Source organism: Colletotrichum godetiae, assembly GCF_030913485.1.
Source record: "Colletotrichum godetiae strain CBS 193.32 chromosome Unknown BDP55scaffold_8, whole genome shotgun sequence".
NCBI classification, from domain to species: Eukaryota; Fungi; Ascomycota; class Sordariomycetes; order Glomerellales; family Glomerellaceae; genus Colletotrichum; species Colletotrichum godetiae.
This window is the reverse complement of record NW_026851256.1, coordinates 91,964-104,391: the sequence shown is the minus strand read 5'-3', so window position 1 is coordinate 104,391 and position 12,428 is coordinate 91,964. Positions and strand designations below refer to the sequence as shown.

At 51.8% G+C, this 12,428-nt stretch overlaps 5 protein-coding genes across 5 annotated transcripts; all 5 read left to right on the top strand.

Annotated features, from left to right (window-relative positions):
- Nucleotides 1-442: 442 nt before the first annotated feature.
- On the top strand, nt 443-2,001 carry BDP55DRAFT_546095 (uncharacterized protein; the record flags this gene model as incomplete). The annotated part of the gene is made up of 2 exons (XM_060568624.1): nt 443-916; nt 1,042-2,001. The coding sequence occupies 2 exons, from the start codon at nt 443-445 to the stop codon at nt 1,999-2,001; spliced, it is 1,434 nt and encodes a 477-aa protein (XP_060433021.1).
- Nucleotides 2,002-2,731: 730 nt separating this feature from the next.
- Nucleotides 2,732-3,499, top strand: BDP55DRAFT_546253 (uncharacterized protein; the record flags this gene model as incomplete). Its single annotated transcript, XM_060568636.1, has 2 exons — nt 2,732-3,271; nt 3,323-3,499. 2 exons carry the CDS (start codon nt 2,732-2,734, stop codon nt 3,497-3,499), a joined length of 717 nt encoding a protein of 238 aa, XP_060433020.1.
- Nucleotides 3,500-3,825: 326 nt separating this feature from the next.
- BDP55DRAFT_545840 (galactokinase) lies at nt 3,826-5,463 on the top strand (the record flags this gene model as incomplete). The annotated part of the gene is made up of 2 exons (XM_060568604.1): nt 3,826-4,460; nt 4,518-5,463. 2 exons carry the CDS (start codon nt 3,826-3,828, stop codon nt 5,461-5,463), a joined length of 1,581 nt encoding a protein of 526 aa, XP_060433019.1.
- A 1,269-nt stretch (nt 5,464-6,732) lies between these two features.
- On the top strand, nt 6,733-9,725 carry BDP55DRAFT_759517 (uncharacterized protein; the record flags this gene model as incomplete). The annotated part of the gene is made up of 9 exons (XM_060580829.1): nt 6,733-6,814; nt 7,064-7,123; nt 7,336-7,495; nt 7,571-8,083; nt 8,158-8,273; nt 8,412-8,492; nt 8,577-8,623; nt 8,687-8,837; nt 8,964-9,725. 9 exons carry the CDS (start codon nt 6,733-6,735, stop codon nt 9,521-9,523), a joined length of 1,770 nt encoding a protein of 589 aa, XP_060433018.1. The 3' UTR covers nt 9,524-9,725.
- A 1,243-nt stretch (nt 9,726-10,968) lies between these two features.
- BDP55DRAFT_546131 (aspartic peptidase domain-containing protein) lies at nt 10,969-12,313 on the top strand (the record flags this gene model as incomplete). Its single annotated transcript, XM_060568629.1, has 5 exons — nt 10,969-11,118; nt 11,191-11,628; nt 11,703-11,774; nt 11,853-11,925; nt 12,000-12,313. The coding sequence occupies 5 exons, from the start codon at nt 10,969-10,971 to the stop codon at nt 12,311-12,313; spliced, it is 1,047 nt and encodes a 348-aa protein (XP_060433017.1).
- Nucleotides 12,314-12,428: the final 115 nt, after the last annotated feature.

Below are 12,428 nucleotides of genomic sequence, written 5' to 3'. Positions count from 1 at the left end.
TCTGTACAGGCTTATTCACTGACCCTCACTTGAAAAGGTCAAATGTGACCTGCAAAACAACCCCCGCGATGGGTGCGCAAACTGTCACCGTGCTGGCATCCAGTGTATGTAGGTAAGTCTCGTGCCGGAAACACTCTCGAAGACTGCTAACAGCATCTTCTGCTTTAGTCGCCGGGATGGCGTCCGTAAGAGACGGAAGTTGATAGCTCGGCAAGGTCAACCCATACTGCCGATTTCACCGACTATGCCGGCCCCGCCATCGCCAGTCCGCCCCGGCACTGATGGTATCTGGGACGAAACGCGGATGTTGACCCCAGCACCGTCTTCAGAGTTGAACACGCGGGTCCACCAGCCGGAGGGATTCATTTCTCACAGCTCCGTCATGTCATTTGACTCCGCTTTAGAGCCGGTTGCTATCCATGATGGCCTCCCACCACGGATAATGCGACACCGAGCTATCGTGCTTAAGGCTACTCAAGCCGATGTCCTACCATCGCTCGCGTTGCGCAAAGCTTTGACGGACGCCTTCTTTGAATATGCCGCTCCTTATTTCCCAATCGTTGACGCGGAAGATCTGTCTAATGAGACTTCGTCGATCCTGTTGCAACAAGCGGTGTGTCTTGTCGGCAGCCTTATGCGCCATGATCCAAGTAGTATGAGTCTGGGTTATTCCCTCTACGAAAAGATTCAGACTCTCTTGCACGTTGAGTTTGAACAGGATAATATGGCCCTACTGAAAACTTTATGCCTCATGTCATGCTGGGCTCCAGCTTCTCCCTATTCCGTCACGCTTCACGGGCCGTGGCACTGGACCGGCATTGCAGTGCGGTTGGCAATTCAAATGGGCATTCACACTCAGTCAAATTGGGCGGAGAACGATAACGCTGGATGCTCACGGCGCATCTTTTGGCATCTTGTTGTGCGTTCTAACCTCTCCTCCCTTCCCTGCCAGCCACGATATACCTGCTTCGCTAGTACCTTACGATACAAACCTCTAATCATGTTCTCAGCCTGACTTGACACTTTACTGACGTTTTGCAGAACAGCGAAACACTCATGGTCGCCTGCTGGGGTCGACCTCGGTCCTTGAAGCTAGATGACTGCGATGTACAGCCTCTTTCTGCTTCGGATTTCACAACCCAGGGTCTATCGGTCCTGATCTCTTTGCACTTTACTGGACTTATGAACTCAGTCAGTATGGTGTCAGAGTTGAACACCAAAAAAGGCATGCCATCTGATTTCGAGGTCGAAAGTGTCATCACGTCGCTTTGCACTTGGCAGGGCGGCCTACCGGACGAATTGCGACTCTACGATGCAAACGGCACTAGGAAAGACTTTCACCGTTACACTTCAGAGTTACATATTCACTACTTGACGTCAGTCATAGTTATTCAGATGCCCAGCAAGGATCGCCATTCTCCGTGGCGGACATCTTCCGCATCGATCCTGGCGGCAACTCGCATCGCTGAGTTATATGAAGAGATCCACTGCAGGGAAGAATCCGTACACTTATTGAGCATCAACGGATTCATGGCTCTTGTTGCTGCAATAGTGTTGATATTCCATCGACCGCACTCATCAAAGAAGGAAGAAGAGCGCATGAACGGCATTGAAAGCATCTGCTCGGTACTGCGCGTTATGTCTACGAAGTACGGCGGCGCAAGATCAGTGCTGCAAAGAATTCAGGGCTTACAAAGTAACCACGAGAAAAGAAAACTCTCGGTCAACAGCCTCCAGAACAGCAGTGCCTCATCCTGCGCGCCATGGGTAGCGAAGACCGTAAACGCACGTGTTCATGAACTTTTTCCGTTCTCGCTCAGTCTTGACGAGAACGTGGACTTCTTAGATGAAGCGGGGGCTAGAACAGATCAAATGCCAGGTAATGAACTTGGTGCTCAGAGTCCTATACCCCTCGAACATGCGCCCGATACCATGTTTTCGTTGATGGACATACTAGAGATGGATTTCGATCCATTTGACAACACCAATAGCTTCGTGTAGTAAAACTATCTGATCTTCCACTGAGGATTCCCATAAATTATCTAGTCTATAAGCCCTCGGTTTGAAAGGGTTGTCGTCACTCCTTCCAACGAGGAGCATTGGATGAAAGGACAGCAGCCTTGTGAGACTACAGGATGCACGGAAGTTTTGTTTCTTGCACTTGCCATCCCTTCGCAACCTGCAGTGGGCTCATCACTTTGCCGTACTGCTTTGATATCCCGGAATCCTAGGGCTACGATTTTTAGCAGCCGCATTATAACGGTCAACTTATGCGCGAGAAAGCAAGGCTTCTGTCGGCACCCCTCGGTTCTGGAGATAGTGCCGAGTGCCGATGACTACAAGTCATTTCTGCCGAACTACGTTATTGCCGAGCGTGATGGGAACGCATATGCAGTTCACTACGTCCAGCGAGGTACGGAACGGACCAGCCATGACGCTGCGTCTACGAAGCCCCATGGAAAATCGATCAGAGTCCGTCGGGGTCTCTGTGACTTTCAACCGCCGCTGTAGTTACGAAGATTTGGGGTAGTCTGCCTTGTTCACGTCCTGCTAGTCGCTTTTTCAACTTCGATCCCTTTTTACACATTTGATTACATGGCCCTTGGAGTATAAAAAGCAACAACCCGCCATGAAATACAGGTGTCTGAGTGTCTCAAGGCATATCAACTTGAAAACTAGACTCCGAACCAAAGATCAAACTCCAACTCTACTCTAACCAAAACTATCAAACATGTCGAACCTCATCGTAGTTATTGGCGCGGCCGGTGGCCAGGGAGGAGGTGTCGTCGACGCTTTTCTCAACGAACCAGGCTGGAAAGTCAGAGGCACCACGAGAAACACCTCGAGCGAGAAAGCAAAGGCGCTCGCCGCAAAGGGTGTAGAAGTTGTTTCTGCCAACCTCAATGACGAAGAGAGTCTCGAGAAAGCCTTCCATGGGGCTACGGCGATTTTTGCATTCACTGACTACTACGACACATTCTTCGAACTCGGAGATGACAAGTCCCTGGAGTTGGAGTTCGAACAGGGCAAAAGGATTGCGCGTGCGGCGGCAAAGACTCAGTCTCTCCAAAGACTAGTGTTCAGCGCTGGGCCTCACACGAGCAAGATCACCAATGGGGAGGCAGTCTGCCCTCACCTTGAGGGTAAGGGGCGCATCGTCACGTATGTTACGCAAGAGATGCCAGACCTTTCTGCCAAGACTACATTCGCCGTCTTCACTGTTTTTGCGAATAACGCACTGCTCTACGATATCTTCAAGCCGATTTACGTGGTATGTAAAGCAGCCAGCTCGATACTCAGAGACATACTGACCAACTTGAAGCCGAGCGCAAAGAAATACGTCACCTTGTACCCGGTGCCACCCAACACGCCCTACCCATGTGTTGGAGATCCCGTCATCAACGGAGGTATCTTTGTTCGAAGACTGGTGAAGAACCCGCCGCCTCCAGGATCCTTTGTTCGATGCAACGTCGACAAACGAGGGGCAATTGCGGGGTAGCAACTCACAGCACATGCGCACCACTTCCAGCGCAGCAAAGTTAGAAGAGCACCCGCAAAAACACCAAAGCTCCATCGCGGGGTTATTACGGCGCATCGTCAAACCACCCGGCCTCGTCCCACCCACCCCCACCATCCAAATACAAACCCGCCCCCAAAACGTCACAAGTCATCACCACCACACTTTTGCTTCTCTCTTCTTCTTTTTCCTCAGTCCAGCCTTTATCATCATCCTTGGTCTGATCTGTCTTCCGTCCACTGCCGTCCTTTCCAGCGTCAAAGATACCCGTTCCATATTCAAACCTGAGCGAAACACGTCTGCCCACCATGGCCGGTCCCGTTCCCACCGCGAGCGCCCTCGCCGACATCTACACGGATGATGCCCTTCCTATCCAGACCAAGCGGTGGACCTCGCTTCTCTCGCAGTTCGAGTCCGAGTATGGCCACCCAGCTTCCGTCGTCGCCCGTTCCCCAGGCCGCGTAAACATCATCGGCGAGCACATCGACTACTCCCTCTACTCCGTCCTGCCCATGGCCATCACCGCCGACGCCATCCTCGCCTTCTCCGTCACCGACACTCCCGCCGACTCCGAGACCTTCACCCTCCGCGTCGCAAACGCCCAGTCCGACAAGTACCCCTCTCGCACCTTTGAGGTCCCTATCGGCGCCGACGTTCCCATCGACTCCAAGGTTCACGAGTGGTCCAACTACTTCAAGAGCGGCCTGAGTGGCGCCCTCGAGCTGCTGCGTCGCAAGCATGGCAAGGGCTTCAGACCCAAGGGTATGAAGATTCTCATGGACGGTAACGTTCCTGTCGGCGGCGGTCTGAGCTCCAGTGCTGCCTTTGTCAGTGCTTCAGCATTGGCTGTCATGCTTGCCAACGGCGAGCAGACAGTCGACAAGACTGAGCTCACCGAGCTCGCCATTGTCAGTGAGCGCGCCGTGGGTGTCAACTCTGGCGGGTAAGTACTCCTTTTATGCCCCTTTACTACATCGTCTCGACCTAATAACCCGAACAGTATGGACCAGTCCGCCTCCGTCTTCTCCCAACGCGGCTCAGCCCTCTTCGTCTCCTTCAGCCCCTCTCTGACCGCCCGCCCCGTCTTCTTCCCAACCACCAACCCGGAACTCTCCTTCCTCATCGCCCAGTCCTTCGTCACTTCCAACAAGCAGGTCACTGGTCCCATCCACTACAACCTCCGCGTCGTCGAGTGCAGCATGGCAGGCGCTTTCCTCAACGCAGCCCTCAATCCCGCCGGCACAAAGCCCCCCGCCGACGCCTCTCCGCTAGGTATCTCCCTACACGGCTTCCACAAGGCCTACTTCGCCAACAACAAGCTCCCGCACGCTGAGGGCGCTTCGGCAGAGGAGGCAGCAGAGGCGCAGCTCCGCGTGCTCATCGACGTTACCAAGAAGGCTCTTGCCAGCACCGAAGGCTATACCCGGGAGGAAATCGCCAAGGTTCTGAGCGTCTCCGTCCCCGAGCTTGAGCAGATCTTCATGTCCAAGCTCTCCGTCCGCGCCGACCGCTTCAAGCTCCGACAGCGCGCCCTGCACGTCTTTGAAGAGGCTCTCCGCGTACTCCAGTTCATGAAGGTGCTGGAACAGGAGGCACCCAAAGATACCTCCGACACCACGGACTACAACAAGCGCCTCGGCGACCTGCTCAACGCCACACAAGATTCGTGCCGCGATTTGTACGAGTGCAGCGCCCCCGAGATTGACGAGCTTTGCCGCATCGCACGCGAGAACGGATCGTATGGTAGCAGACTTACTGGTGCTGGCTGGGGCGGATGCACCGTTCACTTGGTGCCTGCTGATAAGGTTGCTGCTGTCAAGGAAGCGTGGGAGAGGGAGTACTACTCCAAGCGCGAGCTTACTGAGGAGCAGAAAGAGGGCGCCGTTGTTGTGAGCCGGCCAGGCAGTGGAAGTGCAGCATATCTCCTCAAAGATGGGGGCTTGTGAATATTGAGAGAGTACTAAAGAGGAGGGTTTTGGAGCTCATTCTGCAGCACATTTGTCGGCATTAATATAGACTTCAGATGATGAGAAGTAATTTACCAACACTGGTTCTTGCCTAATAGTTTTGTTGTCGCTGTTGATCTGGTCGCCCCAGCCTCTGGACTCTTCCGCCACACCCTCGCCGCTTGCAGCGCCACGTTCAATACTACGCTGAATAGGAACCATTTGGCAAAGCTACAACATTGTGGTCTTGATACCTGCGCTTCGGATGAATGTAGGGGACTTGACCTGTTAGTTGAGGACTCCCTCGGGTTCAGCTTGCAGATTCTTGTTGCCGTTCTTAGCCTGCCGCAGCAATAACCACGCAGCTTAGGGCCTCAGTCCGGTTAACTCCCCAGCACTTCTAATGATCTTCATCTCCCTCACACAAGGCAATGCTTCCCCTCATAACCATAAACATGCAAATCAGCATGATAGAACCGACTCGTCCGGTCTTAGCTTTCAAGTTTTTCATCATCCTCAGCACCTTCTTTGTGAAGCCGCCCCCGAACGAAAAATCCGTCATTGGCTCCTGCTGTTTTCTTCTCGGCTATGGTCTAGATGCCAAGTGACAAAGAGGCGCCCGAAGCTGACCGGTTCTCAGATTGGGTTACGGCTGAGAGGTCGCCATTCTAAAATGCTTCTCAGCCTGTGACCGGCCTGATGAAATGATTTGACAAAGATTTTGAAATTGCATCAAGCCATGTAGGGGATGGGCGCACAGCAGATTTTAGTAGAAGGCAGTAAAAGCTCAGACACACGCCAAGTTGGACGATCAGCTCAATCTTTTAATGCTCGTATTGTTAACAAGAGGTACTCGAGTACGTCTAGGTGACTATTTGCCTACATATGCATGATTTTGGGTCGACACAGCCTTCTGTCCGGCGTTCTCTGTGGAAGCCATAGCTCGACAACCTGCTGCAAGGCTTGTAGAGCCTGCTCCGTGTCTGATTCCATTTCTTGTGTGATTTGCTGACAGTGTGGAGGCAACATGGAGGAATGAGGGATTGGAATCATGGAAACCTGTATGCACATGCATTTAGGTCATCGGCCATCGCCTAGTCTTCCTTGCCAGGTGGGAATAGCTGGTGTGTGACTACATATGCGTGGCTTTAGTTTGGACTCTAGCGCCCTTGTTAAGAGTCGCTCGCTTATTTATCTAACCGTTGTCGTTCTCTGAGCCTGCAGAATCTCATTGAGATAGTAGACAATTTTGCCTGAGATCCGGAAAGCATGCATGTGGTCGCCCCCAACAGCTCTAGAAGGATCATTGCTTGTATTGATGGAACCTGGAATAACGAGGATGGGCGAGAAGGTTTGTGCCGCCACGTCTCATCTCTTTCCGACAAATCTCAAAAATTCTTTAGGCCAAGACTACGGGAATAACAGCAATGTGCTTCGCGTCTACGCTTCAATAAAGAGAGGCAGAGTCACCGACAGGCCTGGCAAAGACTATGTTTAGGTAGATCCGTTTAACCCCCCAACCCCCCAACCCCCGGCCCCAAAGGAAAGGCTACGTCAGTCTGCTCATCATCAATACTTCAGATTGTGAAATACTTTCCAGGCATCGGTGTCGATAAAACTCCTTTGGAGGCATGGAATGAGGGTATCACTGGAGCGGGATGTGAGGAGCAAATTTAAGAGGTATTCGCGGTGAGTTATCTACCAAACGTTTTTCTCGAAGCCGACGGCGCTCTAACTATGTGCAGTTTTGTTGTAGGGAGGTCAGATCGAGTAGTGACGAAATTTGGCTGTTTGGATTCAGCCGCGGTGCTTGTACACGTCCATATACTTAAATTCAGTCTCTACTTGAACATTGTTAACTTGACCTCGAAGATGCGGCCAGAGTTGTTGCCGACCTTCTTCACAGACTTACCCTCAAACAAGTCCCTGAAGACAAGGCAAAAGATATGGAATTATGGAGTAGCATTAAGCGCTTGGCTAGGCTGAGTCTCAATGAAGGAGATGTGCGCCGTGGACAGGAATATCGATTTTGGTGAGCTAGCTACCCGATCGTTCCCCTTTGCCTACTACCTACTTAAGGTAGCCCGATTTGACGACACTTCTGTAGTCTTGAGAACACACGAGATCCCCCAAAGATCAAATTTCTGGTGCTATTTGACACAGTCAAAATGGTGCTCACTAAAGACCCATTCAACGAGACCGTCGGAACGGACGTCAGCTTTGTTGAGGATGTCCGGCACGCACTTGCACTCAATGAGGAGCGTAGAGCTTTGCCTTTACTACCCATTGGATTGAGTGAAGACGGGCATGTTAAGGGCTCATATTTGCAAGCCTGGTTCGTTGGAGCCCATGCGGACATGGGCGGAGGGGCCGAACGCGACGGCCTCTCCCTTTACCCTTTGCAGTGGATGTTCATCGAGAGCAAAAGCCGTGGTTTGGTGCCCTATCATGAGCCCCCGAACCGAATCAAGGGCCTAATTGAAAGTCCACTGGACCTGGCCTTTCCAGAATCTTCTCCCCTTCTTGCTCTTCTAGAAGCTCGAGCGCCTGTTGCCGACACAGGCTTCATCGAGCAAAACTTGTGGACGTTCAGGTACTCGAGTAGGGCCGAAATCATCATGTACGATCTTCGGGATTCACACAGGCACGGTCATCTTCAAAAATTTCCGTCACGATTACGGGAAGCCAAAGCAGAAGCACCTCACATTGGGTCAACATCAATTCGGGCGCCTTGGCCGGCTTGAAGCTAGCCAAGCGGCAAATCTTCGATGCCGAGGGCTTCGGCATTCTTCAAGGGTACAATACGAACTGTAAGCGGATATATATCCCCCAACTCGATTTGCTCCTTGCCTCGTCTGTTTCGTACCGATAAAACATTCACGCAGCAACCAATGGAACTGTGGTACACCCGTCGGTGTACTTTCTTTTAGACACTTACCCCACGCTAGGGATGCAGAAGGCCTTCAAGGGTATACAAGGTTATCTGATTGAGTTCCGGAAGTGCTCCAGCCTAATGCCCATGTCCAATGGTAAAAGGGCAAAACTTGACCCATAGTTCAGAAACTTCCTTCCCACCCTCACGAGCTGTCGGATTCTAGTCTGCGGCAACACAGGGGTGGGCAAATCTACACTGTTGAACCGTGTTTTGGGTATTCCAACGGTCAGATACTAATCAATTTGCCTGAGAACTAAGTGGAGGTACTAATATACACTGCATTTATAGACGGAAGTGAACGCGGTGCAGCGGGGCAAGCACGATATAACAAAGGCATTCGGATCAGATCAACATCCGGGTATTATTTTTCATGATTCCGAGGTCTTAAACGGGAAACACCAGGGAAGTCTCGGCATTCAAGAAATTTCTTCAGGCTCGGGTTGGCAATAGCGAGGTCCGTGAGAACCTACATGCTATATGGTAGGTGGAAGACAACCCCGAGAACTCTCTACCAGCTCTCCCTCTCACCTTTTTCTTTTTTTAAAAATACAGGCTTTGAATCCAGACAGACACCAATCGGCCAGTTCAATCGGCCCTAGCAAATGTCTCGAGACAGGCATCGAGTCTACAAATTCCACGGCAACCCTTACCAAGGTGCTCTGCCGCGAAATCGCGCAAGGCTCCTTCGGCCTTCCAGAAACCAATGTCGCCGAGATTGATAAGATCCACAGAGACGTTGTGTGGATGAACCTTGCACCTTTCATAGCCCAGAACGTCAGCCAGTCTGACCTAATTCGTAAAGGCGCCGTGTATCTGACCATGTCTACTGATATTGGTGGTATATCGCTCGACGCTGGGGCAATGCTGCTCGAGGCGCCAGCAGCCGCCCGGATGATCTTTAAATGCGCATGCGACCTCATCCTCATCTTGGAAAATGCTTACCGATACTATGGCAAAACTGTGGGCTGTGGGAAGATTAAGCATGTGGCCAAAGCTTACATCAAGAGTAAAGTCTTGATCTTGAAGGACGACGTTCGAGTCACGCGAACGAGAAGGAGAGCAGTCCATGGAGATATCAACGAATTGATACCGACAACGTCAAAGCGAGGCGAAGGAGAGTTCTAAGCTACATCGCTTGCGGACTATCGAACTGGTATCAAGGATATTGTCTTGAAATACAGGTCGGAAAAAAATTGTGCGCGGCTGTTGGTTCGGACAACGATGCTAGCCAATGGGTTAGCCTAGAAATTCCCGAGGATGAGGATGATCTTAGAGAGTTTGGGAACGATCTATAAGAAATGAGAATGTCCAAGGATAGCTATGGGAGGGGTTTCCGAGAGATGAGGGAGGGTTCGCTACACAGACTTTAGGACAGCTCTGCTCTTCCACAGGGAATGGTCTCTTTGAGTTATCCTCAGTTCCAACTTCACATGCCCACTCGCCCATCTTTCACCTTCGCATGCCCCTGTACGTGCCTTTTGCTGAGCCCTAGTAGATTCGAAACCCCCGCAACGATAATCAGGCACTGACATGGCACACTTTCGGCAAGACAATATGTCGAGATATCTCATTCTCACGGCGTGGACGTTTTGCAATCTCGCCTGTATGAGTCGTAGACGCCATGGTCACAATGATTCCACCGACACGGCCGCTTTCGCCTATCTAAAGGTGACATCGGAGACAAAGCGGACCCTCAGTCGATATCCATCGACCGAAGCTAGCACTGAAGTGTTTAGATGGAGTGCCGATCTGTTCCACTCCAACGGAAAAGCACATAGATTCAGCTTGACTTGTTATTCAATGATTGAAGGCCGTTAGCCCAGCCTACTTAAAGTTTACCAATGGGTCACAATATCTACTCGGCGATATTGGACTGCCGTCAATGTTCGTCGTTGTGGTTGCGGACCGTTTAGACTAGCTCTCTGGCTCGGTAGATCGGCAACGAAGCTTAGCCAAAGCTTGAATCGTACCCCAGCCACTACCCATGTTCCAGAACCCCCTCCTTCCTTTTCGGGCAGGAGACTCTCCTTGACTCCTACGTCTTATCAATTACACGAACGACGGATAATTGAGATTCGGATGTTCGGCTGACAACAGACGGGTCCATGTAGTGGAACAGTCAATAAACCCATCTGGTGGAACCGCAGTCGCGGAGTTCTGTGGCCGATGGCGCGTCGAAGACGTGTATTAAAGCATGGCGCCTGGTCGACAAGCTGTAGATTACCGCTCGTCTCTGGCAACTCTAGTAGGGACTATCGACACCGACGACTTCAGTACGGTACCACCGACCCCTCACGCTCATTATGAAGTCCATTGCCGCTATCGCATCAGCGGCGAGCCTGGTTGGCTCTGCTGTGGCCGCATCCCGTGTACCCCTCCACTTCGACATCACCGAGGTTGACCTGTCGCCTCTGCTGAAACGCAGCGTTGACAACGAGCCTCTGGAAGTGTCGCCTCACGTCCTAGATTTAAAGAGAGTCGTTGGTACCTCCCCGGCTCAGACATGGATTCAATCCATTCGTAACGGGCCTGGTTCGGATGGCACGTACAAGACAGGTCACGTTACAAACATGACCGACTTGAACGGCTATGAGTACATTGCCAGTATTGTCTTCGGCGACGAGACGCTCCAGGTCATCGTCGACTCCGGATCTAGTGACACTTGGGCTGTTCAGAAAGACTTTATCTGCCAGGACTCTGACGGCAACAGGTTGAACGACGTGAGTGACGCGTCAACATAACTCCCAAAGGAGAAGAAATCTTTGTATTAGGCCAAGCTGACTTGCGGGTAGACATCAATGTGCGACTTCGGGCCCACGTACAACGGGACGTTTCAGCATGGCTCTATCCCGGGCGTGCACTTCAACATCACCTACGGTGACGGCGAATTTGCCACAGGCCTCATGGGGTATCAGGACATCACCCTGGCTGGCCTCGAGGTGCCGCATCAAGAGGTCGCCTTGGTGAACAAGACTTACTGGAACGGTGACAACGTTGCCAGCGGCTTGCTCGGCCTCGCCTATGATCTTCTCACCAGCGAGTACGACGATGCCACCGGCAAGTCCATCTATTATGACTCCATCTTCACCACCATGTCGAAGAAGGGTATTGTCAAGCCTGATCTTTTCAGTATGGCCATGGATAGTAAGTCTCAGATTGGCCAGTTGGCATTTGGCGGGTTGCCTCCTGTCGAAACCAAGGGCAAGTTCATCAGCACGCCTATCCGATTGGTGAGTGGTTCAAATCATTAAACGTGCTAGTGCAGAGGAGTTTTGCTTCATGATGGGATCTAACTTGGACTCAGATCGCCCTCTCATCCCGTCGACCCGAGGCGAAGACGGAGTACTCTTTCTACACTATCCTTCCTGACGGATACGTCATTAAGAACGTGACGATGGCTCCTACTACCAATCAGACTCTGGCAGCGAGCAGGTGGAATACCGCAGTCTCTAAGTCCGCCGGATTTCACAACAACACAACCCCGACGATTGTCGACAGTGGCACGACTTTGATGTACGTGCCGACTGGTAAGTACATCCGAGACCCCATCCGTTGAAGCCCGGGGGCCAGCATAGATCACTTGGCTTACCCTTATGTCCAGATATTTCGGATGCCTTCGCAGCTGGAATCCCCCACTCTTTCTACGACTTCTTTTCCGGCGCATATTACGCTCCTTGCGATGCTACGGTGCCGGACTTTGGTGTTGTGATCAACGGGCATACCTTCTACGCCGACAAGGCCGACTTGATCCAGAGTAGCGACCCAATCGACAACGGTGACGGCACCTTTGTCTGTTTGCTTGGTGTCACCGACGGCGGCGAGGGACCCTACATCTTGGGTGACACCATGATGAACAGCCTCGTGACTGTGTTCGACGTCGGCGCCGCAATGATGCGCTTTGCAAGCCGCAAATAAGCTGGCTAGGGCGAATGGGGGCTTTCGATCTTATCAAGTTTCGAAAACTGCGATTCGCAAGTTATGGTAGCTTATATATAGCAGTTGCGCATACTCTAGTTGTGAGGATGAAACA